Below are 23,648 nucleotides of genomic sequence, written 5' to 3'. Positions count from 1 at the left end.
TGATTACGAATTATGTGAAATTTTAATATGATCATTTGATTGAATGATTAAATTTATTAAATTAAAACTTAAAATTAAATTAATAAAGATGTAAAATTATATCAATTTTGTTAATTGTTACATCAATTCCTCTGCCACATACATGTTATCGACAAAATTATAAAACTGATTATCAGATTAAATTTTTCTACAATTAAGTGTTCATGGTATAATTTACCCATTATTTAATACTCATGAAATTAAGGTAGTTTAAGTATTTTAGAAAAAAAATATTGAAATTTGAGAAGTAATAAAACAATGGTTTAATATAAAAATAAGTGCATTATAACTCAAATTGACTTTTGGTGCCTAAAGAATTTTTCGTTAAAAATAGATGCCTAATATTCTTTCCGTTACACTTTTAGATGCATATCATTAAATGTTCTCGCTCCCATCCTCCCATATTCGACGGCGAATGGTCATCACAGGTCGAGTTTTGTTTAGAGTAGGACGGGGAACTCAATAGTAACGGCCATATAACGCACAAATAGTCGGAGTTGTTGGAATCATCATAAAACATCAAAGGAAAACTTAAAAATCAAAATAAGTGTAGTTTCACAGTTGATGGAGACTGAGTTTTAGCTGTGACGGCTAGGCAATTCTGATAGTATCAACAGTGATGACTACAAATCAACGGTAGTCAATTGACGGTGAAAGAAATAAATTTTAAATTTTTTAAAATTATAATATTAAGTAATTTTTAATAAAAAAATAAAATTTTATATGCATGATATATATCAAATAACGGTTAAATTTAACGCCAGTAACGTCCAGACTCCAAAACCTAAAGTGCCACCAAAAGTCAATTTAAAATGCAACTTAAACATTTATTTTTTTAGTAAGCCTAAAATAATCCATAGACAAAAAGGAAGGGCGGGTTTGTCATTTCGCTCCTATCTTCATGTTTTTGCCTTTACCATTTCAAAAAAGCAGAATCAACAATCTCCTCAGTCTTCCTTCATTGCAATTTTCTCTTTAATTTTCTTTTCCTCGTCAATCATTTATATAGATTTCTCTGCAAATTCCTAAAACTTCAGTTCCATTTCATTCTAGCTGATCCAACATTCTAATTCCGCTGCTGATTTTTCCTTTTCCTTTACTTTTTTTTTTCATGATCTGTAAGTTCCAATTTTCTTTTTCTTTTTTCCTTTGTTATTTTAAAATTTTGCTTGAGTTAGGGTTTCATAGAACTATACATTATCGTGTTTTTAGTTTTATGGTTCCTCTTCCCCCTGTTGTACACGTGTTTAATGTGGCGTTTTGCTTTGGCGTTCAGAGTTTTTTTTTAAATGATCTAAAATTTCTATCATTTTGTTTTTGTTAAGAGGCATGATGGGAATACTAATGTATTTTATATGTGCTTATTTACCAAACTTAAAATTATATGAGTAAAATCCGTTTGTTGAGTTAGATGTTTATAACTAATTAGATAATTAATTAACTGAATTAATTTAGGTTGGCTAGTAGTGATCTACATTTTAGTTCAAACTGTTCAAAAGCTTATTCTTCATAATGAATTTTCAATTATCTTATTACTAATTTTAAATCCCCTTTTCTGTTGGTGATATAACAGAGTGTGGTTTCAGAACAATGACGAGGGTAAGTAGGAATTTTGGTGATACTGTGCAAAAGGAAGCACGTCCAGCTGTATCTGCTGATGTAATATTTGCTTCAAGTCGTTTTCCCAATTACAAAATTGGGGCAAATAATCAGATTGTGAATGCCAAAGGAGATCCTAAAGTTTTGTCTATGAAGGAGGTTGTTGCTCGGGAGACCACATTGTTGTTGGACCAGCAGAACCGTCTATCTGTTCGTGACCTTGCTAATAAGTTTGAGAAGGGGTTAGCTGCTGCTGCTAAGTTGTCTGAAGAGGTCAAATTCTTTCAAATTTAATTTATGCAGGTTTCTTAGATAGATTGCTTAAGACATTTGTTTAATTTTTACACCTTCTTAGATTGACTTATTTTTTCCTTGCGAAGAATCCATGGAATTTGAGGTAGATTGTTGGGAACTACGTTTTAATTTGGATTGTGCTTAAATCTAAAGATAAAAGGTTAGCTCAGTGTTCTGTTTGTGTGACAATAAGGTCAGCTGGATGATAAATTTTGGTTTATAGGTTCTTATGATTTGTTTATGCACCTTGGAGTATCTCTGGATTGAAGAACTAGGTTGGGTCTCTATGTAGTCTGTTGGTGCAAGTGATTCGTCTCTGTCTGTTGTTTCTTTTAACAGTTGAGAAGCTTTGGAACTATTATTAAATTTTAATCTATACAGATTGTCATACAAACAAACTATATTTATTTACTGGATTCAGGCTAGACTTAGAGAGGCAGCTTCACTGGAGAAACATGTCCTTTTGAAGAAGCTTAGGGATGCCCTGGAATCTTTAAAAGGGTGCGTCGCTGGAAGAAACAAGGATGATGTAGTGCAAGCTATTGCCATGGTTAGTGTTCTATGTTTTGTGGTTCTATCATTGAATTGTGACCCGTCAGTGATGTGCCAGTCCTATTTACAATTGTTTTGGAAGTTATATGCTAATATTTAAAAGGATTATTATCAGGTACATTGCCATTGTAATTTTTTTCCCACAAGCAGGGTTAAATTGTTGACAAGTATCACATTTATTTACATTTTAAAATTTTAAATATACCACAAGGGACACTTTTTATGATTCTAATATTATTTGTGGAATTTTTACCACTGGCAATTTTTCAAATAATATATTCCATATTTAAAATTCATTACTAATTTTTACTTGAATATAACTTCGCTATTAGTTTTGGTGCATAGGAAATAATGTTCATGGTGAAATATTAGGAAGAAAATGCTGTAACTTTAAGGGTGTGATTGTTGATTTGTTGCTTCAGTTATTAGGTTCAAGGATGCTATTATCATTTGTCTCAATATTGTTCCAAACATTTTCCCCTTTGTTATTATTGGTAAAGCACTAGGTCTGGAGTTTACTTTGCACTTAATGTGATATGCTATACCCATTGGAGCCTTCTATTAAAGAAGGATTTGGGTTTAGAAATAGCATGGAAAGTGTTGTTAAATTTACACCTATCATCTATAGTGTAGTTAGATATGAAGCCAACTTCTTTTATAGGAGAAAATTGTTCATCTTATTTGAATATATCAGCATTGAGAATGTGTGTTTTTCTCAACCTTTTGGTTGGGGAAATGGATATAAAAAAAAGCAGCAAGAAAATCCTTCAATGCTTGAGATTCTCTTCTAATCCCTGATCATATCTTTACCGCTTTCTGTGGTTCAGCTACTAGTGAATCCATCTATTTGGTTTCTTAGTTTGTTTATTGCCTTAAATCTTTCAAGTAAGGCTTTGAGTTATGGTTACTTCCCCAGGTGGAAGCTCTGGCAGTTCAACTTACTCAAAGAGAAGGAGAGTTGATTCAAGAAAAGGCAGAAGTGAAGAAACTAGCAACTTTCCTGAAGCAGGTAATATAACTTATGATAAATGCTGGATGATCTGTCATCCTTTTCACTTATTTCATAATAAATTTGTTCAAGAAAGTATAATTGTAACATTGATCAATGTATCCAAAAATGCTTAACAATCAAATACATTATTTGTTACATATCCATGTTGTGCTTCATAAGTGTGTTTTTGGTAAGAGAGATACTTAATTTTGATCAAAATTTTGAAAATATAAATGTCTTATCTCAAAAAGCCAGTGATGCATTTGTCTCACTTGAGCTTTCAGTATTTCATGTTAGAAGTACCCATGAAGAGAGATTTAGCTGAATAGTGAATAAGTATGACACCTTTTGGTTAGTTATTATAGTTTAGTGGAAAAAGCATTTTCTTATGTTGAACTACAGATCTTTTTAGCTGGAATGATATCAGTTAAATTATGGCTCTCTCAAGTCCTCAAATTGATATCTGGAAATGGAGTGTGAGGATATCCAATTTAAATTTTGAATAAAAATAATAGTTTAGAAAATGTTGTGCTTGCTATTCATTTAAACGGTGCACGTAACTGATTATTTCATCTATTCTTTATGAACCTAACCTTGACTTTAATATTTTCTCTCCTAAATTTGTATCTTCGTTTTCACCTTGTTCTGGTTGCTGTCATGAAACAGTTACTGATAGTACAATGGTGGTAGAATGCTTGGTACTTTGCTTTCTGATTATACTGGCAATCTTTTATATTCTTTTCCCAGTTTCTCCTGATTGTTAACCCTCATCTAGGCAAGGAATGAAAAGACTTGCATTCCTAATTGTGAAATCTTTATATTTCTCTCAAGTTTTTCTGGGGAAGGTCTATTTTCTACTTCTTGTTTTCAGAACTATTTTTGTTCTCAAAACTATAAGTTTTTTTTTCAATGAACAGTTTTGAGGGAACTGTTCTCAAGGAACCCCATTTCTAAAAAATAATGCTATTTATTTGTTTTCATCTGTATTCACATTGTTTCAAGTTTTGTTTTTCAGTTTAAGTTATTCAAATATAATCTTATGTTAGAAATTACGTTCCTAACTTATTTGCTTTCTAGAAATGTGTTTTGAGAATTAAAGAAAGAAAAGAAAACCTTGAACCTGAACTACCCATATTATTTTAGAAGAAGGCTGCTGTAGTAATATCTGGGATATCTAAACATGCTTTGCCTGGGTCCTTGAGTTATTTGCTTCACTCCCTTTTTCTACTGCAATGCATATAAGATGCTAATTCTTCTGTTACTGCTTTACGTTGCATACTTGTGTCTCCAAATAGGCTTCGGAAGATGCTAAGAAACTTGTCGATAATGAAAGAGCTTTTGCTCGTGCTGAAATTGAGAATGCTAGAGCAGCAGTTCAGAGAGTGGAAGAGGCCCTTCAGGAGCGAGAACAAATGTCTCGAGCATCAGGCAAACAGGTTTCTGTTTAATATTCTGCTTATTGAATTTTTAAAGCTAATTGAAATTTGCATTGATAAAGTTCTATCTCTAAATAAATCTAGCATTGTACTTATACTCCTCTCTTTCCACATTGCATTAAGCCATTAACTGTGAAAATATATTTTGCTATCACTTAATACAAATTTCATATTATATTGTTTTCTTGTGAACCTACTGCATTCATCATAGAGGTTTCTGCTATGTGTTCTTTCTAGTGTGACAATTTTCTCTGTTTTTGTCTTTTTGTATGTGAGCAAATATTTTCCATGGATTTCAGGATCTGGAAGAATTAATGGAGGAGGTTCAAGAGGCTAGACGGATCAAAATGCTGCACCAACCAAGCAAGGTTTATCTCAGATACTGATTATTTTTTTCTTAAATATTCAAAAATAAAATTATTTTAAGTCGCTTTTGGTTTCTGACATACTGCTGGCTCAAATTTTTTAACCATGAAAATCAGCTTACCTTTTTTGTTCATTGTGCATGTTATATGTGTCTGCTGTAGTAATTCACAATCTCTTAGTCCTACAAACTCATACTCGTAGATGTAGAAATAGGATTCATGAAAAATATGTTTTTTTATTTCTTATTGTAAATTGAGAAATTATGGCTGGGCTGTTTTTATACAAGTTTAGTTGAGTGTCCTAGATAGGATAGAATTCCTACAAAATAGTTTTCTAGAGTTACTAATAAGATAAAATACTAATAATTAATCCTAATCGTAATACATCTCATAAAATACTAATAATTAATCCTAATTGTAATATTAACTCACACTCCCCCTTAAGCTGGGGAGTAAATATTATAGAGATCCAGCTTGGATGTAATCTCGTTGAAGTTGATCCTTGGAAGCGCCTTAGTCAAGACATCGACTAGTTGATCTTTTGAAGAGACATAATTTAGTTATACTGCCCCACTATTCACCTTTTCGGCGATGAAGTGTTTGTCGATCTCTACATGTTTGGTTTTGTATTGATGAACTGGATTCTTAGCAATACTTATAACTGACTTACTATCACTCTAAAGGTTAAAGTAGGTTCTATTTCACACCTCTAGTTTAGTTAGGAGTCTTTGTAACCAAACACCTTCACAGATTCCGAGTGCTATCGCCCGATATTCTGCTTCAGCATTACTTATGGAAACCACGACTTGTTTCTTGCTTCTCCATGTCACCAAGTTTCTCCAAAAAAATGAACAATAACTCGTAGTTGATCTCTTATCTGTTAATTTTCTAGCCTAGCTTTAATCGGAGAAAATCATGATTGTTCTATCTTCATGTTTTATGAAAATTAATTCATGTTATGGTATCATCTTTAAATACCTCAAAATTCGATATGCCATCTCTAAATGTTCTTCTCTGGGTTCATTCATGAATTGACTCACAATGCTAACAGAGAAGGTTATGTCTGGCCTAGTAAGTGACAGATAAATGACTTTACCAACTAATCTTTGGTATTGGTCCTTATTTACTGGATTCCTATTTTTCCTAAGCTTTAGATTTGCTTCCATGGGAGTTTCCGAAGACTTGCAACCAGTTATTCCGGTTTCAGAGAGTAAGTCTAGAATGTACTTCTGTTGGTTTATGACAATCCCTTCTCTCGATCATGTCACTTCCATGCCCTAAAAATATCTCAAGTAAGTCCTTGGTTTCGAATTCTCTTGCTAGCAACGCCTTCAATTTCTTGATTTCTCCTGAGTCATCACATGTAATGATGATGTCATCGATGTAGACAATTAAGATTGTCTTTTTCTTGTTTGGAGTGGTTTTGACAAACAAAGTATGATCATATTGATATTACTTATAGTTGTCTTGCAAAAATACTTTCATGAATTTGTCGAACCGAGCACAAAGAGACTGTTAAACCATATAGAGACTTCAACAATTTTAATACTTGTTGATTTTCAGATTGTACCTGCACCTCTGGTGGAATCCACATATAGACCTCTTCTTCAAGATTACCATTGAGGAATGCGTTTTTAACATCCAATTGATGAAGTATCCAGTCTTTATTTACTGTTAAGGACAATAGTACTCTTACAGTATTGAGCTTCGCAATTTGGGAAAAAGTCTCTTGATAGTGTACTCCATGAGTCTAAGTAAACCCCTTTGCCCCGAGTACAACCTTATACCGCTCAACACTGCCATTTGCCTTGTATATCACAGTAAAGACCCATTTGCAGCTAATTGATTTCTTGTCTTTAAGAAGATCAATAATTACTCAGGTTTTGTTGTTTTCAAGAGCAGAGAGTTATTCTATTGCCTTCTTCCATTCGGGAGTTTTTAGAACTGCTTTTATTGTCTCTGGAATAAATAATTTCTTTCTATCGCCTTCTTCATACTCTTTCTTTGAGCAATTGGTAACTCACTAGTATCAACCTAAATTACTCTTATTGCCTTCTTCATTTTCCAAGGTATTTAAACCTGGTTCTGGCTCTTGGCACTACGCAGGTCGTGTGGGAACATGGATGTGTTTGGGTCGATGTTTGTAGGTAAGATATGGTGACACATATGGATTTGTTGTTTTAGGAGAGTCCAATGGATTAATGGTCTGGAGTATTTTTTCAATCTCAGGTGTGGTAGTGGTGTTAGGTGAATTTGATGTTTTAGGAGAGTCTAATGGGTGAGAGGTTGATGGGTAGTTCGACATTAACCGAAAAAAACTTAAATTCACACTCACTCTCCCCCCGGATTTCAGATTTAGTGAAGAAAGGTTTATGTTCAAGGAAGGTGACATCCATATATATAAAAAATTTCTTAGTGGAATGAGAATAACACCGATAACCCTTTTGAAGAGAAAAGTAACCAACAAAGACACATTAGATTGTCCGAGGAGCAAGTTTACACTCAGTGTGGTTATGATCATGAACAACAACGGTACAACCAAAGACACGAAGAGGAACACTTGTAGGAAACAATTTAAAGTGAGGGAAAATTTGGGAAAGAACATCCCTGGAACTTATAAAACCAAAGATTTTACTGGGCATGCGATTAATGAGATAGGTGGCAGTTAAGAGAGCCTCTCCCTAAAGATATGTAGGAACATGAGTGGAAAAAAGAAGTGCTCAGGTTACCTCAAGAAGATGATGATTTTTTCGTTCAACAACAACATTTTGTTAAGGTGTATAGACACAGGAAGTGAGATGGACAATTCTTTTTTTCTAAAAGAAAGACCCCAACGAGTGAGAAAAATATTCACTATTATTATTAGACTTAAATATGCCAATAGAACTCTGAAATTGGTTCTCAATCATCTTGTGGAACCGTTTAAAAATATCCCTTGCCTTAGATTTATCCCGCATAAGAAAAGTCTATGTTGTACGAGAATGATCATTAATAAAATAAACAAACCAACGAACACCATTTAAGCTTTTGACACTAGAGGGACCTCAAATGTCACTATGTATCATTGAAAAATGCTTGGAAGAACGGTATGGAGAAGGAGGATATGTGTTGTGAATGTGTTTGGCAAGATGACAAATATCACATGAAAAAGATGCAAGATTTTTATGAATAAAGAGTTTGGGGAACAACTTGACAAGATAAATAAAACTGGGGTGACCTAACCTAAAATGTCATAAAACAATCTCAACAAACACATCATTAGGTGATGGCTATATTGAAACAAAGGAGGACACACTAGTCGAGGGCTTGTAGTTTGGAGGAGGGGAGTCAAGAATGTAAGGTCCACCACGACGCTTAGCAGTACCAATCATTATCCCCGAGCTCAAATTCTGAAATTCGCAAATATCAAAGTTAAATCAGGAAATGCAGCCCAAATCCGCAGACAATTTACTAACCGAAAGAATTTTGCAAGTCAAATTCGGAACATAAAGTACAGGAGATAAAACAATATGCTGATTAATCCGAATAGAACCATTGTCCGCAATTGATTAATCGGACACTTCCAATTAGCAGGTTTGCAGCTAATTTATTCAAATTGTAATCACGATTAATGAGAGGGAGATCCCACGAACAAGCAAAGAGCGTTGACGAACGAGGATTGGACGCTAATTCGGGTTGCTGAGCAAAGGAGTGCAGGCGATGATATACGGCGAAGCAAAGCAACGATTTGTTGATCAGAATGGTAACAACGTCGACAGAGAAAGATAACAAGGAAAACAGTGACGGAAGCAATCGGGCGATCAAGACCGCTGGCAACTGATACCATGCGGAAATAGGATTCATTAAAAACATATTTTTTTCTTTCTTATTGTAAATTGAGAAGTTACTGCAATGCTGTTTTTATACAAGTTTAGTTGTGTGTCCTAGATAGGATAGAATTTCTACAAAATAGTTTTCTAGAGTTACTAAGAAAATAAAGTATTAATAATTAATCATAATCGTAATATAACTCATAAAATACTAATAATTAATCCTTATTGTAATATAACTCACAGTATATGAAGTGCAAAGATGTTAGAATATATTTTCTCTTATGTATTTTAAATATGGAAAACAATGTTGGAGACTTGGAGTACTTTTATCATCTCTCTGGAGGTCAGGATGGCTGGTGGGGATTGATGAGTTTTCTTGTTTAATCCCTGTTTCATAGCCCCTAATAATAATAATGGCTTAAGCCTTGTTAAGCATTCTTTTGGATTTTGTTAAGGAAAAATCCATCTTTAAAGATAAAAATAAAATATATTACATGTGAAAAAACAACAAATGTAATTTTTCGTTTATTACCGTGTGCTTGGTTTATGCTAATATCGTTTAATTTAAATCTAGGGCTTGTCTTGGGTAAGGTAAAGTACCCTAATATTTGAGTGGTTTTATTGTTGATGTTGTTGTCATTTAAAGACTAATTACCAAAGACACATTATGACCATGGTCCTCTCTTGAATAAAATTTGTTCATATGATTGTTGACCATCCAACCTAAAACCAGTAGGCAATAGGTGAGGGGCCCAACTTGAATATAGAGCCACAGGAGACCCAAGATTTAATAATATGATATAACAACAAATAACATTCCCTTTTATGTGTTGCTCACTAATGGCCTACACGTGGACAACCTAACTAGGGGTGGTTGACCCTACTTGGGGTTGTGCAGTAAAAAAAAACACACATGGACTTTAATACCATGTTAAATTAGGTGACCAATTGTCCTAAACACTTAAGCATATAGAAAGTGGTCCAACTAATATGTTTAAGCTTCAACAATGATCAATACCATTCTTTAAAGAGAATAGGTGACCAAGTATGACTTATATAGATAGGATTACCGGATGGAAAGATTTATTATTGAATAGACCTGCTGGTACTGAATATTTTTCTTCTAAACATGAAAATCATTATGATAGCATCCACTTGGTATTGAAGATGTGTTATGTCCTCTTTGCAAGATGGTGGAAGAGTCTTCCTCTCATTTATTTTTTACTTGTTCGGTTGTGTGGTCTTTATGGAATAAATTTATGAAGTTTTGGAGGATCAATTCTGTTTTGCATGAAAATGCTAAAAGCTTTCTCCTAGCCTGGGAAGGTTTGAAGACTAACTCAACTATATGGACATTTATTCCAGGGGTTGTCCTTTGGACCACTTGGAAAATCAGGCACTCTATCGTGTTTGAAGGGGGGAAGTTAGACCAGGCAGAATTCTTCTTCTTTGCAAGGTTTAGGCTTGCTTCATGGTTCTTAGCTAAGTATAAGAGGTTTTTATCCCTAAGGATTCACTTATATTTGATCCTTCGTTAGGGGATTCTTGTTCTTACTACTCTAATCCGATTGTATCTAAGTTCCCTTGGTCTCCACCTCCCAGGGGCTATATCAAATTAAACGTTGATGCTGCTACTACTAGTGACTGGAAGAGAAGTGGGTTAGGAGGAGTTTTAAAAGATGATTCTGGTTTGATCTTAGGCTCTTTCAAGGAGTCTGCTGGTCCGGATCTTCCTACATTGATGAAATTAAAAGCTATTCAAAAGGGTTTATGGTTCTTTGTCTCTTTTCGAGAGCTGATAAAGGATCGTTTAATTATTGAGAGTGACAGCAGGGTGGCAGTGGACTGGATTAAGAAAGTTGAATTATGTCCAGATGTTTATGCTTCTATTGTTAAAGATATTGTTGATAGACTTAAAGTTTTTGAAGGTGTTGTTAGATGGGTTAATAGGACAGCTAACCTAGAGGCAGATGTCCTAGCTAAGGTTGGAATAGGTTGATTTATGTGTTGTTGTTTATGGATGTTTTTTTGGTTTTCTACTTCCCATTTAGGGAGTTTTAGGGTGTTGTAATTCATTATGTACTTTTTATGATTTTAATGAAGTTCTAAGATACTCTTTTTCTCCTTCCGCTGATTAAGGAGCTTCTTATGAGCTCCATTAATCATGAAGGGGGTTTTTAACGAGGCCTTCTATTCTTATAAAAAAATAGCATCCTCTTGGTTGTTTTTTCTGTGGCATTCCTCAAGACTTAGGGTGAAGAAACGATGGAGTGGGATGCATATTGCATAGTATTAAATGATGCAATTTGAATTTAGCATGAATATTGGAGTCTTGACTTATGAGGACAGAGCAGACTCTTATGTAAACATTGGGTATATGCTCATTAGGATTTGTGTTGAAGTGTTGCATTCTTAAATTTTTTGCTTGGTTTCTCCCATAGGGCTCTCTAATTGAAAAATGGCTTGTCTTTGGCTTCAAAATGAATCAAGCTATGGATAGGCATGTTAATTTTAAGGGTACTTACAAAGTAAACAAATCTTATCAAATCTATTATAGTGATATATGTAGAAGCCACCTCTGAAGCATGTATGCTTTGCAGCATGACAAATTAAATTGACACCATTTCTGCTAGATTTACCCGTTTCAATTCATTTTTAGTTGAAATAATGGATGAGTTAAACCTATAACATTTTGCAGGTTATGGATATGGAACATGAGCTTCGTGCATTAAGGATTCAACTTGCAGAGAAGTCTAAGCATTCTCTACTTCTTCTGAAAGAGGTTTTACCTTTTATCATGTTTAGTTAATCAGTTTCTTCCAGCCATTCTATTTCCATTAGTTGAATATTTGTATATTCTTCTTGGTTCTTCTAAAGTATTTTTTAAATCATTTTATTTTCTGGTACTATGTTGAGCCAAACAATTTCCATTTCTCTCTCATTTTCTAGTCCTTTATCATATTGGTATTTGCTTTGTTGTAGGACATTCTGAAACTAAAAATTTGGGAAGGTCAATGCTCTTTGGGTTAATGCATTGATTTGTAATTCTCTGGTTTCAGCATAGGCCTTCATATGTTTGGGGTTCTGATGAATATTTCACATGCTTGGACAAATTTAGATGTCTATTACCTCTATTTCTAAGAAATATAAAATAAGACTGAAACAGTGAATATTATATCATCTACAGCTTAGATAAGACCCTGATTTTCCTTTTGAAACAGTCTTATGCATTCTGTTTCAAAATGCCATACACGTGATTGTACAGTTTTGTGCCAATCCAAACGGACTTACGGACTTCATCCCTAGTAGATCCCTCCCCCCCCCCAAAAAAAAAGAAAAAGAAAAAAGAAATAATAATAATAAGGCATAAGATGTCCCTGTACTTTTGAAAAAAATCAATGTGGCTCTCATATTTTTTTTCAATATAGCCCTCTAACTCAGAAAACAAACCCAATATGGTCCTTTGACCAACGTTTTTTTCCGTCGTTGACCGTTACGGTGCTGACGTGGTAGTTCACGGTGATGTTGTGGCGATCCACGGTGCTGACGTGGCAGTCCATCTGCCATGTTTGAGTTACCAATTTAGCCTATCTGTCATGTGATCCGCCACGTTATCAACCACTGTTGATCGCCATATCAGTACAGTGAACTGCCACGTCAGCATCGTAACCAACGACGAAAAATGTTGGTTAAAGGGCCATATTGGGTTTATTTTCTGAGTTGGAGGGACACATTGAGAGAAAATAATACAAGGGCCACATTGGTTTTCTTTTAAAAGTACAGGGACCTCTGATGCATTTTTGCCTAATAATAAGAAGAAGAAAGTAATCATATCCTAAGTTCATAAGTTTGTTGTTCCATTTTAATTACTGATTACGTAGAACTAGTGTGGTACTTCTCATTTTTTTATAACTTAGTAGTAATATACTGGTATGGTATCCGGCTTGAAGGTTTTTGATTTTAACTCTTTTGTTACATTTATTTTCTAGTTTCTTGTAGGCATTTGTGTGGAATTGACAGGTGCATATGATTGTGTTCCATTCTTTTTTTTTTAATCATTTACTTCTTTAACCTTCTGCTTTCCGTGACTGGTTTTGCAGCTGGCAAGAAGCAAGAGAGTTGGGGGAAATTTATCTAATTTGTATGAATTAGATGGTGCTGAAATTTTAGGTTCATATTTGCGGATTAAACCTTGTTCTGATATTTCTCCAGAGCTTTCCAAATGCTCAATTCAGTGGTACCGTATTTCATCTGAAGGTGGCAAAAAGGAGCTTATATCAGGTAAAGATAGCCATTGATTCTTTCTTCTCTATGTTTAAGGTTAACAGGTGGTGTTTGATGCATGGCAAGCTTTTTCTTTTGAAGTTAGATTCATGGCTAACTGGTTTTTTTGATAAAAAAAAAATATAAATGTCATAACATGTTGAAATCTTGTTGCCTGTCATACAATTTTAAAATACTTTATCAGAAAATATAATTTTGATTTATTAAGGTCGGAGGTTATGCATGCTAAGTAGAATCATCCATGTTCAAGCATGCCGCTAGACGTTCTGAAATGCAAATATTATCCAATGGTATAGCATGTTATCTTATGGTACTGAAAATCGAATAGTTTGTCCCATCAAAATCAGTGGAATTGGTCTCCCTGTTACTGTAACCTGAGCTGAGGTTTATCATATTTCCTTGAACTTTTCAATGAACTTTAAAATATTGTGCTTATATTGTCTATTAAGCCTCTGGATTTATAATAATTACTTTAGATAGAACATGATTTTTGTGTCATCTTTTCCCTGGTAGGCAGTATAGGTACAGCTATTATAAATTTTACTCGTTTTTTTTCAATGTAAAAACAGAAGGTAGCTGTTACTACTGATTGGTAATCCTCTGCTACTTTCAATTCATTCATTTGGGAACTAGGTTTCTATTTCTTAATATCTTTACAGATAAATTCAAGGTTAGATCCTTTCTGCCTTGCAGAGTTTAGGATCAGGATGGTCATATAGAATTTGACTTTAAAGTTGGTGACCGGATTAGTTGATATTTTTGTTTATTACTTAGCCTTTATGTACAACTCTCATATAAATGAGTCTCTTGAGAACCATCATGCATCTAAGAAAGATTTTATGACATTCTGTTTATGGACAGATTAGGTCTGTTTTGATGAAAGATTTACGACTTCAGCTTGAGCTTGAATTTTCATCTGTTGCTTTTAATTTCATACTATTTAGATGCTAGAGAAGAAGCATATTTGTATATTCAGATATGGATATGGGGATATGACCCTCCTGGAGAAACCTTTAAAATAATTTAGCATACTCATCTTGGATAACATACTCGCGTCTGATGCTCACACCCGAGTACAAATATTTACCATAACAAAATAATTTTGGTAACCTACACGGAAAACATTTACAAAATGAGCATTATTGAGATGAGATGCTAATCCTGACTCTTATGGGCAATAGAACGATCATTTTCCTTTTTGGATCTGATATATTTGTCTACTTGCTTTATCCAGGTGCCAGCAAATCAGTTTATGCTCCGGAGCCTTTTGATGTTGGTCGAATCTTGCAGGTCGAGATTATTTATGATGGCGAGCTAATCATATTAACAACTGCTGGTGCTATTGATCCAGGTTTGCTAGGGTTTTTTTGTTGAAGATTTTACCTCGTTATTTATCGAGATTTGTAACTCTTGCTTTTTGTTATTGAGAGCAGCTGCTGGTTTGGGGAACTATGTGGAGGCACTTGTGCGGAAACATGATGTTGAATTCAATGTATGTTGTCCTGCTTCACAACAGTATCCCTTACATGGCTATAAGAGTAGTGTTAGCCTTTATTTGTTTTGGGTACTTCAAATAGGATTTGATTGTTGTATCTTTCTATTGATTTATAATTTTTTTTAGTTAAAATCTTACTTAAGCGAACTTCTTTTAGTTCTCCAGAGCAGAATGAGTTTCCACCTTAAACTTCACTTTTTAAGATGTTCTGCAATTGCTATCTTTCTAACTGTGGTTCCTTGGGGAAATGACCCCTTCTCTGTTTATTTCTTCTTATATTGCATTGATCTGTGAAAAATCTCTCCTGTTGCTGCAGCTCATTGGAGCGTTGAAGATCTAAACTTATTTTATCCTAGTGAGAATTTTAAAATTTAAAAAATCCTTCAAGGTCTTAAAGCCTTAAAATTGTAGAATAGTGTTGAATTTAGAGTTCCTACACCAAGCAAAACTTCCAGTCCAACTTCAACCTCGAATGCAAGTGCTGGTTGCTTGGTTACCTAAACCCAGATTTGCTTGTTGACACTACTACACATTGACCATATAGACTCCACAATCCTAATAGCTCTTGTTATATCAGTGTCTCTCTGCATCTGGTTTTGGGTCAGGGAATGAGATGCCAAAAAAGATTTAAAGCTTTTAACATCATTAATTGACTTTTTTTCATCTCATCAGTTTTTCACTTGTTTGAGGCCAGTTGGTACATGAGAATATGTTACATGTATTTGCTAAAAATTTGTATTTGCTTCTTATATACGTGCATTTTATTGTATCTTTTGTATAGATTTTAACCACTTATTCATTTTTTTGGCTTCTAATATTATATCATTACTCTTTATATATATATATATATATATATATATATATATATATATATATATTATATAGGTAATTGTTACCCAAATGAATGGTGAAGATCATCCATCAGAATCTATTCATGCACTACATGTGGGAAAGATGAGGATGAAGTTATGTAAAGGCAATGCAATACTCTCTAAAGAATATTATTCCAGCTCAATGCAGGTATTAAGTCTAGTAAAATTTCTCAGCAATAAAAGATTTTTGTGTTCTCTCAAACAGTAAAGAGGCGAAAGAGAGAAATTTTGTGGTTTGGGGATGATTCTACATATATCCTTCACATTGTTCCTTGATTTGGAGTATTATTTTTTTTAGAAGAAATAATACATATTAGGCACTGACAAAAGGAGTGAAATGGAACCCAAGTTGCTTAGAGACGGGGTGAGCGTAAGATATGAATATATGTGTGCAACTGGTATGTCCCAGTGTTTCAGACATGGGTGTCGGCACAGGTTCTCCAATGAAAAGGAAGAACTAGAGTAACATAGCCAAAAACTTGGTACAAATAATTGACAAATTGATACAAAACATGATATTTCTGATATTCGCGCGCACACACACACACACATATATATATATACCGTGTTTGTTTCATAACCTCTTGTGCTTATATATGCTTTAGCTGTGTGGAGTTAGAGGGGGCGGAAATGCAGCGGCACAAGCATTGTTTTGGCAAGCAAAGAAAGAGTTTTCAGTTGTATTGGCATTTGAATCGGAGAGAGAGAGGAATGCTGCCATTATGCTTGGCAGGAGATTTGCTTTTGACTGCAATGTAAGTTTTGTGGCTCTCCAAAATTTTGCTTTGTAGTCGTAGAAGAAACCTACGATTTATTTATTCATTTATATATCTATATTTTTTAAATGCCAGATCATGCTCGCCGGCCCTGATGATAGAGCTTCTTTAGAAACCTAAATTGACTTGCTTAGGATTCTGTTATGCTAATTAGTTGTAATTATGCCGGGGTTTTTTTCCATCATGCATCATTAAGTTTGTAACAGTAGGTCATTACATCATTGTTTTTTTCCCTGTATTTGGTTTCCACCCATTCTTTTTTCCCTATGTTTGCCTTTGCCTTCAGCATTGTCTTCTCCCAACGCTAGGCATTGCTTTGTTGTTGTTTAATTATTATTGCATTAGTATAAAATATTCACTTACGTTTGGAGGATTTCTTTCGGGATCTGTTTCTATTTGTTGAACGGTTTAATGCAAAAGGATTGATCATGTGTGAACGATGGATGGTTTTTTTTTTTGGGGGGGGGTATAACGATGGAAATTCACAACACTAAGATTTGAACCTTATTTGAGCATAAAGCGATGATTAGAATCCTTAAGATAGCCAAATTTTATTAGATATATGTTCGATTAGAGTCCTTAAGATAGCCAAATTTTATTAGATATATGTTCGATTAGAGTCCTTAAGATAGCCAAATTTTATTAGATATAGGTAGAACATGGAAGGATTTAAGGATAAAAAAAGCCAATCAAACTGGAAGAAGTCGTAAATGTGGTAGTTAATCTCATCGGCTTTTTCAATGTGGTTGAAGTGCCCTACTTCTTCCATTACCACTACTTCCTGCAACAATGGCACATCCTTCTTGAACCCACCATTGTGGATGTAATCTTTAATGCCAGGCAATATGATAAACCAGGTCCATATCGCCCACGACGAACTTAGTCGCTGCATTTACCTCACAACCAGCCCATGGTGCCAACAGTTCCCAGTTTCCGTCATCATAATGAAACACAAGCACACAGATACAAGGTTAAATCAAGGAATGCATATGGATTATTATCTGATACAATCGATGTTTCGACAACGGTTGATTCTATCACTAAAGCCACTTTTGTTGTCAAACTTTGTACCAATCCCTACAAACTGATCAGCTTCCATTTCTCCAGGTTCCTGTAATATTATAGAAAGCATCGTTGGGATCTACAAATTGTGCTTGAAACAACATTAAAAATGGTGATTTACCTGATATCTACAAATGTTATAGTCATTCCCATAGACAGTTCTCTACCCTTCTACTGGCTTGGTTTTCAGATCAAATGGAACAAAGGGCATATTGATTCAAGTGTAACCGGTGATGGCCTACTAAGATCGGCTGTTGGTGAGGGGCGATGGCATTTAACTGGTGGCCAACTCTGGAGCATTGTGTCACCGTAGTCCCACAGGTCAGAGGCCATGGCTGGGTAACCCTTGGAAGACAAAGTTGCCCCCTTCCATCTTTCACAATTGGAGCTTCTTTGGCTGGTTTTGTTTCCTGTTAGTTACATAATGGATTTATAATGGAAATAGAAACAGCTAAAAAATGGTTTACCAAAACCATTGAAATAAACATAGAGAAACTTTCCCCTCTGACGGCTCTCATCATGCTTGTTTTTCATTGGGTTTCCTCTAGATTTGTATTATTATATATTCCTATCATCTGTCCAACATACGGTCCACAGAGGTTCACGCACAAAATTTAAAAATCAGTAAATAATAGATAAAATATAGCCGATGGTATTTCACAAACAAAATCCAAATCTAACTGAGCATATGAACCTGAGTTTCATGATCTACAACCATGTTCTATGTCCTCTATTTGAGGGCATCAAGATTCAACACCAATAAAAAATGTTTCAAAGAATCTCTCTAGTGTTGCCACCATTTTCAGGTAGAACACGGTAGTTCTCTCGACCACGAAAATTTCGGTGTCGTGGACGACCGAAAGCAGCATCACAGTCGTTGCGGTTTTCTTGCATTCACTGCCTCAAAAGAAACACACTTATATAGAACCATTGCGAACGAAATGTCAGTAGTTAAACATTGTCGCGGTCTTTATCAATCTCCACATTGGTTGTTGCAGATTCATCACCAGAGAATCTACTGTTTAATTGGTAGGGAGAAGCATGAGGTCCCAAATCCTGCTCACATTCACTATATGGTGTAGTAGGATCAATGATTGATCGACAAGGAAGAGACTGCAAGAAGTTGAAGTATGCATACTTGATATCAAATTGCATATCATACCCTGCAAATAAAAACCTGCACACTTCAACTTCTGAAAAATCACAACAAATAAGAAACCAAAGAAATCACTTATACTTACAGTAATTTACAGCGATCATGCATCCGTCATCTACTGGACTCTGACTAACATGATGAAACCACATACTTGGCCTACACCACACCGACAAAACATCGGGATTATTATCCACATAAAGCCTCTGAACATGGTATGAAAACCACAATTCTTAATAACCATACTCATTGAAAACAATGAAACCCGGATTCGGAGAATTGGAAATAAAGTGTAATGCACAAATGCATATGGATAATTAGATGGGAATGAAACAAAGAGCTTATTGTTTCATTTATTAGCATACAAATCACTGCAATAGATCTAAACTTTACTTGTTCTTAAAAATGATTCTAACATGATCAGTTCTAAAGGATCATAACTGGAGAAGGAAGACTCACAAGTAAAGAACAACTCCAGCTTTGACAGTAACCTCAAATGGCTTAGGCCCTTTAAAATACAATGAGAATTTCAAGCTCTCCTGCTTCAGACTCCCCTTTACAGGGGCAAGGATCCACACTAGACCATGGGACATATCTCTCCGGTTTTTCGAGTTCTAATTGAAACCCCCCCTTCTCCTGTAAATCAAATACATCATTCACAAAACAAAACAGGGTTTCCAAATTCTGGTTGTAATTTAAAGCACCCAATTTCAAGTAAAAACCTGGGAATACGAGTATCGAGCTGCTGGGTATTCCTTGACATACATACGGTGAACGTCGGTCGGTGGAGGAGCAAAAAATGCTTCTCGCCGGAGACGACAGCGTAGAGATTCTCGTAATGGTCTTTATGGAAAGAAGTCTGCGAGAGATGGTTTCCGATCCAGAGATTGACGGCTTCCGGGAGGCAGCCTAAGGCCTCGGAAGCCCATGGAATGTGGCCATCGCAATCAGACTCGAGCTCACCGTACTCAGTCCTGAAGCAGTCGTTTTGCTGCTGTAAATATGCTACTAAATGCTTTGGGGGTCGGCGAATGAGGTCGAAGGCTTGAGGGAAAGGGGTGGGTTGGACGTGGGCGGAGACGAAACAGAGGGAAGGGTCCGACGGGTGGGGGACGAGGGCGTCGGCGTGGCCGTCGGGGGTGAGGTAGAGGGATACGATGGAGGAGGAAAGGGCGGTGGGGAGGTAAGAAGTATTGGGCCAAAGGGAAAGGGCTGGCCAGTGAGAGATGGCATTGGAGATTATGCAGGGCTTGTTCTGAGGAATTGAAGCGCTGTTGGCGGCGAGTGAAGGCGGTTCACGGTGGTTCCTAGGCTGATCTCCCTCACTTCATCCCATAGGGATTCTACTTTATCCATTTTAGAAAAAGCTCTTCTGTTTTTGGATTTGGGCTGCTTAGGTAAGATAGAGTCATCGTAATAATTTATTGAAACCACAATTTTTTATTCGAACATTTCTTTTTCTGGGAAAATTCTTTTTTTTCCTGGAAATTTCAATGAAAGGCAAAATGCTGGAAATTACAAACAACACTTTTTGATGAAATTAAATTAGACCCAATGTTTACATTAGATATGAGAGAAATAATAAAACACCCACACTTGGTAACAAGTTAAAATCCTAATTCAAAAGAATCCTACCTTCAAAAGGATCAAAAAAGAAACACCCCTTTGAAAATTAATCAAAATATAACAGCCACAATCATCAGGTAAATCACTCTCCGTGATTGATTGGCATCGGCAGAAGACTTCTTGCTGGTGCAAGAAGCGCCACGGCATCGCAATTCGAGAATTTTCGATACAATGCCTTGAGTTTACTTTCTGCAGTTGTTGAGTGGAATTTTACCAAGAGTTTTGCACAATCCCTGTTGCAGCCACACACTTTATATCAGAAGATGGTTAATACATTGATTAAAAAGAACAGGGGAGGGAGAGACTACATTAGTTGGTTTTCCGAGTAGCCTGTGTGGTGCATCAGAGTTTCACTCCACAGAGGGCTTTTCCCAAGGGTGCATCTTGCAGCATACACCGCAGCTGCAGCTAACATTGACGGACTATACATAACTGCTGCTGGATATTGCATCAGACCAAGCTCAGCAAGGTAAAATGCCAGATTCTCAATCTGCATTCCGTTTCACCGAAAAGAAACCAAATTAGTATATACTAACTAATTCCAAAAGGATAGTGGGTCATTCGACAAATTATTACCTTATCATCAGATGGAATACAGGCTTTGATGAACCGGACGAGGAACACATACGGTGTAGGAACAGTTAGGTACCATTCTAACGTATCCAAGATTTTTTTCTCCATGACCAAAACATTCTCTCTAGCATAGGCATTGTCTGATATGAAAACAAAGTCATTGACCTGAAATTAATGTAAGAGAAACAATATCAGTAAAAAGAGCAAAGCCTCACAGTTATGCAAATGCACGCAAAAAAGTAAGTACCTCTGGTGCCCAAATCTCCTCATACTTGCATGCTATGAGCATTGCACTAATGCCTACCAATTGCAGTTCCTTTCTTTGTACAACCTTCATCGAAAGAAATCGATCAACAATATTCATGGTAATATACAATGTTTCTGGCATAAGCTCGAATTTGCGATGGACTTCGATCAACCAGTCGACAAGGATTGATCTCATCTTGGCATTGAGATCTGGCTGCAAATCCGTATAGTCACGTACTCGGCCTTCATCCTGCATTAAAATTGATATTAACATTCATATAAAGTAGAAAGTAAAAATCAATATTAAAAAAAGTGAAAGAGTATTACTTCTGTCAGCTTGTAGAACCTGTAGATATCATCAACATACTCACTGACAGCCAACGCATTACCAGCATCTGCTCCATCAATGTCCTCAATTGAAACATTAAGCTTATTGATAAGTCCACTAACAGCCTGAATTTCAACCAACAAACAGTAAACAACACAAGTATAAGAGAAAAAATGCAACAAATTCTTCACATGATCTGCATATACACTTGGACTCACTACCTTGCTTCGAGCAGAGAGGATTGAAGTGAGGGTTTTGACTTGCTTCCTTGAAGATCCTTGTTTTTTGCTAACATGTTTACTTCTCTCACTTTTTTCATCAGAGCTTATAACTATCACATCCTCGGGTTTCAGTTTCTCGGCCTTGTCAGCTGCCTTCCTTTGGGCTCCTTTCACGGCTTGTGTAACAGCAAAAACTCCTTCAGTGATTGGTTTCTACAAGCAAAACCAAGAGCAATTAGTGATTTTGCTGATATTTGCAACTATAAGTATCTACAACTAACAGGGAGAAAAAAAATGAAATGAAACAATTTTTTATGCTTAGTGGAACTACCTTTCCTTGTGGTGCTCGTTCATCCACAAAATTGCCGATGTCTTGAAGAACTCTTCTGTTCCTTCCATCTGCTCTTGCATTTCTCTGCTTCACTTCTTCTGAAAACAAAGAACGTATAAAAATATCTGATTTTCAAGAATATAGAACAATGAATAAGTTTCACAATAAATCTTATATCTGACTTCATGTCTGTAATTCTTTATCTGAAACACGCTTTTCATCTAACAGCTTTTTTCTCAAATTCCCTAGATATATCTTTCCCTTCAAAATTTCCAGGAACTGATCAAACAATTCCACATTTATTAACTAAAGGAAACTAGAAAAAAGATATTAAAAGCCTCAGATCAAACGGAACAGAACCAAAATCAGTGCAAAAATCTCGAAATTCAAAAGACAAAGACACAAAGAATCAAGAACCAAGTTTTGAAAAAACAACCATTATTTTCACGCTGAGGAACAACCGCTCTAGAAGCCATCTCCGGTCCTTCTTCTTCTTCTTGTTCAACGACCTGGCTTAAAACTACGCCGAGGCTGGAAAACAAAGACGAAAGGAACACCTGAAGACGGCTTCCTCGCGCCTCCTCCTCTTCTGGGTCTCTTCTAGTCGCCACCCTACAACTCTTTTCGTCACCGCCAAACAAATGAAACAACCTTCTTTGAGTTGATCTATGTTGTTGTCCCTTTGCTGATTTCCAGTTTTTGAATTGATCTTTTTCTTTTGGTTTAACGAATTAATTGTCTCAGTTAAATTTTGTTCGTAATTTTTTAAACCTGCAGCCAGTTCCTTTTTTCAGCAGTGTTTTGGAAGGGACGGGTCCCTCAAACGGTATAATTTTTTGAAATCCAACTTCTGGCCGTTTGATTGAACGAAAATCTAACGGTTATTAGGCGCCTTATTTTAGAATTTTTGTAGCCGTTGAAGAACACGTGGCATTGTTATGGGGTTAAAAAGTTGAGTTGGGCTCACATATTGATTTTTGAACAACAAATAGAAGAATAATAATAATAAAAGGGTAAATTCTATAATGTACTCACTTAACTTTACTTTTTATCTTATTTTACTCATTATATATTTTTTAATTTAATAACTAAATTTTTTGTCACTCAATGATATAAATGATTTTATTATTATTTTCATATAATATGTTATATTTTATTAATATTTTAACACCATACATAATTATAATAAAAAATAAATATAAAAATTTTAAACTATACCCTTAAAATTCAAACTATTTCTTTTTATTCAATTTAGTCATCAAATAAATTATTTTGTTAATAATGTCACTAATTTTAAGCTATTTTTATTTTAATCATTAATCTTTAAAAAATAATGACGATTATATATATTATTTTATTTTCAATGTCATTTTTTCTTGACTCATTAACATGACATGCAGGGTCGGCCTTGGGTCAGGGTAGGAGAGGCGCCCGCCCAGGGCCCACAAATTAAAAAATAGTATAATTTTTTTAATTAATTTTTTATAATAAATTTAAAAAAATTATAAAATAAAATAAGTTATTAGTACTTAAACTATTAGTTTTTATTCGTTTAAATACCTAAACTTTTATTTTTTTTAAATTTAATGCATT

General features: G+C 35.1%; 2 protein-coding genes and 1 pseudogene across 3 annotated transcripts; 1 reads left to right on the top strand and 2 right to left on the bottom strand.

Moving 5' to 3' along the window:
* Positions 1-996: 996 nt before the first annotated feature.
* Positions 997-16,839, top strand: LOC120203097 (stomatal closure-related actin-binding protein 1-like). Of its 2 annotated transcripts, none has more exons than XM_039203459.1 (13): positions 997-1,157; positions 1,626-1,911; positions 2,354-2,482; positions 3,401-3,493; positions 4,771-4,911; positions 5,211-5,279; positions 11,787-11,870; positions 13,189-13,369; positions 14,607-14,723; positions 14,806-14,864; positions 15,753-15,887; positions 16,345-16,494; positions 16,591-16,839. In XM_039203459.1, exons 2-13 carry the CDS (start codon positions 1,630-1,632, stop codon positions 16,633-16,635), a joined length of 1,485 nt encoding a protein of 494 aa, XP_039059390.1. In that variant the 5' UTR covers positions 997-1,157; positions 1,626-1,629; the 3' UTR covers positions 16,636-16,839. The 2 variants fall into 2 exon arrangements, with proteins under 2 accessions (XP_039059390.1, XP_039059382.1); XM_039203451.1 differs by having other exon boundaries at positions 1,613-1,911.
* LOC120203113 (G2/mitotic-specific cyclin S13-7-like) lies at positions 11,937-22,716 on the bottom strand. The gene is made up of 9 exons (XM_039203469.1): positions 22,492-22,716; positions 22,056-22,153; positions 21,725-21,937; positions 21,503-21,628; positions 21,177-21,425; positions 20,933-21,094; positions 20,665-20,846; positions 20,425-20,589; positions 11,937-11,946 (listed from the first exon to the last, which is right to left on the bottom strand). The coding sequence occupies exons 1-8, from the start codon at positions 22,529-22,531 to the stop codon at positions 20,439-20,441; spliced, it is 1,221 nt and encodes a 406-aa protein (XP_039059400.1). The 5' UTR covers positions 22,532-22,716; the 3' UTR covers positions 11,937-11,946; positions 20,425-20,438.
* LOC120203122 lies at positions 18,118-20,171 on the bottom strand (annotated as a pseudogene).
* Positions 22,717-23,648: the final 932 nt, after the last annotated feature.

The sequence above is a fragment of the Hibiscus syriacus genome, unplaced genomic scaffold, assembly GCF_006381635.1.
Source record: "Hibiscus syriacus cultivar Baekdansim isolate YM2019G1 unplaced genomic scaffold, ASM638163v2 tig00000340_pilon, whole genome shotgun sequence".
Lineage (NCBI taxonomy): Eukaryota > Viridiplantae > Streptophyta > Magnoliopsida > Malvales > Malvaceae > Hibiscus > Hibiscus syriacus.
Note: the sequence above shows the minus strand (reverse complement) of the source record. Positions and strands in the feature narration are given on the sequence as shown.

Bases quoted from the DNA above. Each gene is read 5' to 3' on its own strand.
- LOC120203097 (XM_039203459.1), top strand. From the start codon at position 1,630: ATGACGAGGGTAAGTAGGAATTTTGGTGATACTGTGCAAAAGGAAGCA. The intron at 14,865-15,752 runs GTATGTTGTCCT...TATATTATATAG, and splicing joins AACATGATGTTGAATTCAAT to GTAATTGTTACCCAAATGAA. The intron at 15,888-16,344 runs GTATTAAGTCTA...TATATGCTTTAG, and splicing joins ATTATTCCAGCTCAATGCAG to CTGTGTGGAGTTAGAGGGGG.
- LOC120203113 (XM_039203469.1), bottom strand. From the start codon at position 22,531: ATGGCTTCTAGAGCGGTTGTTCCTCAGCGTGAAAATAATG. The intron at 21,938-22,055 runs GTAGTTCCACTA...TTTTGCTTGTAG, and splicing joins AACGAGCACCACAAGGAAAG to AAACCAATCACTGAAGGAGT. The intron at 21,095-21,176 runs GTACTTACTTTT...CATTAATTTCAG, and splicing joins AGGAGATTTGGGCACCAGAG to GTCAATGACTTTGTTTTCAT.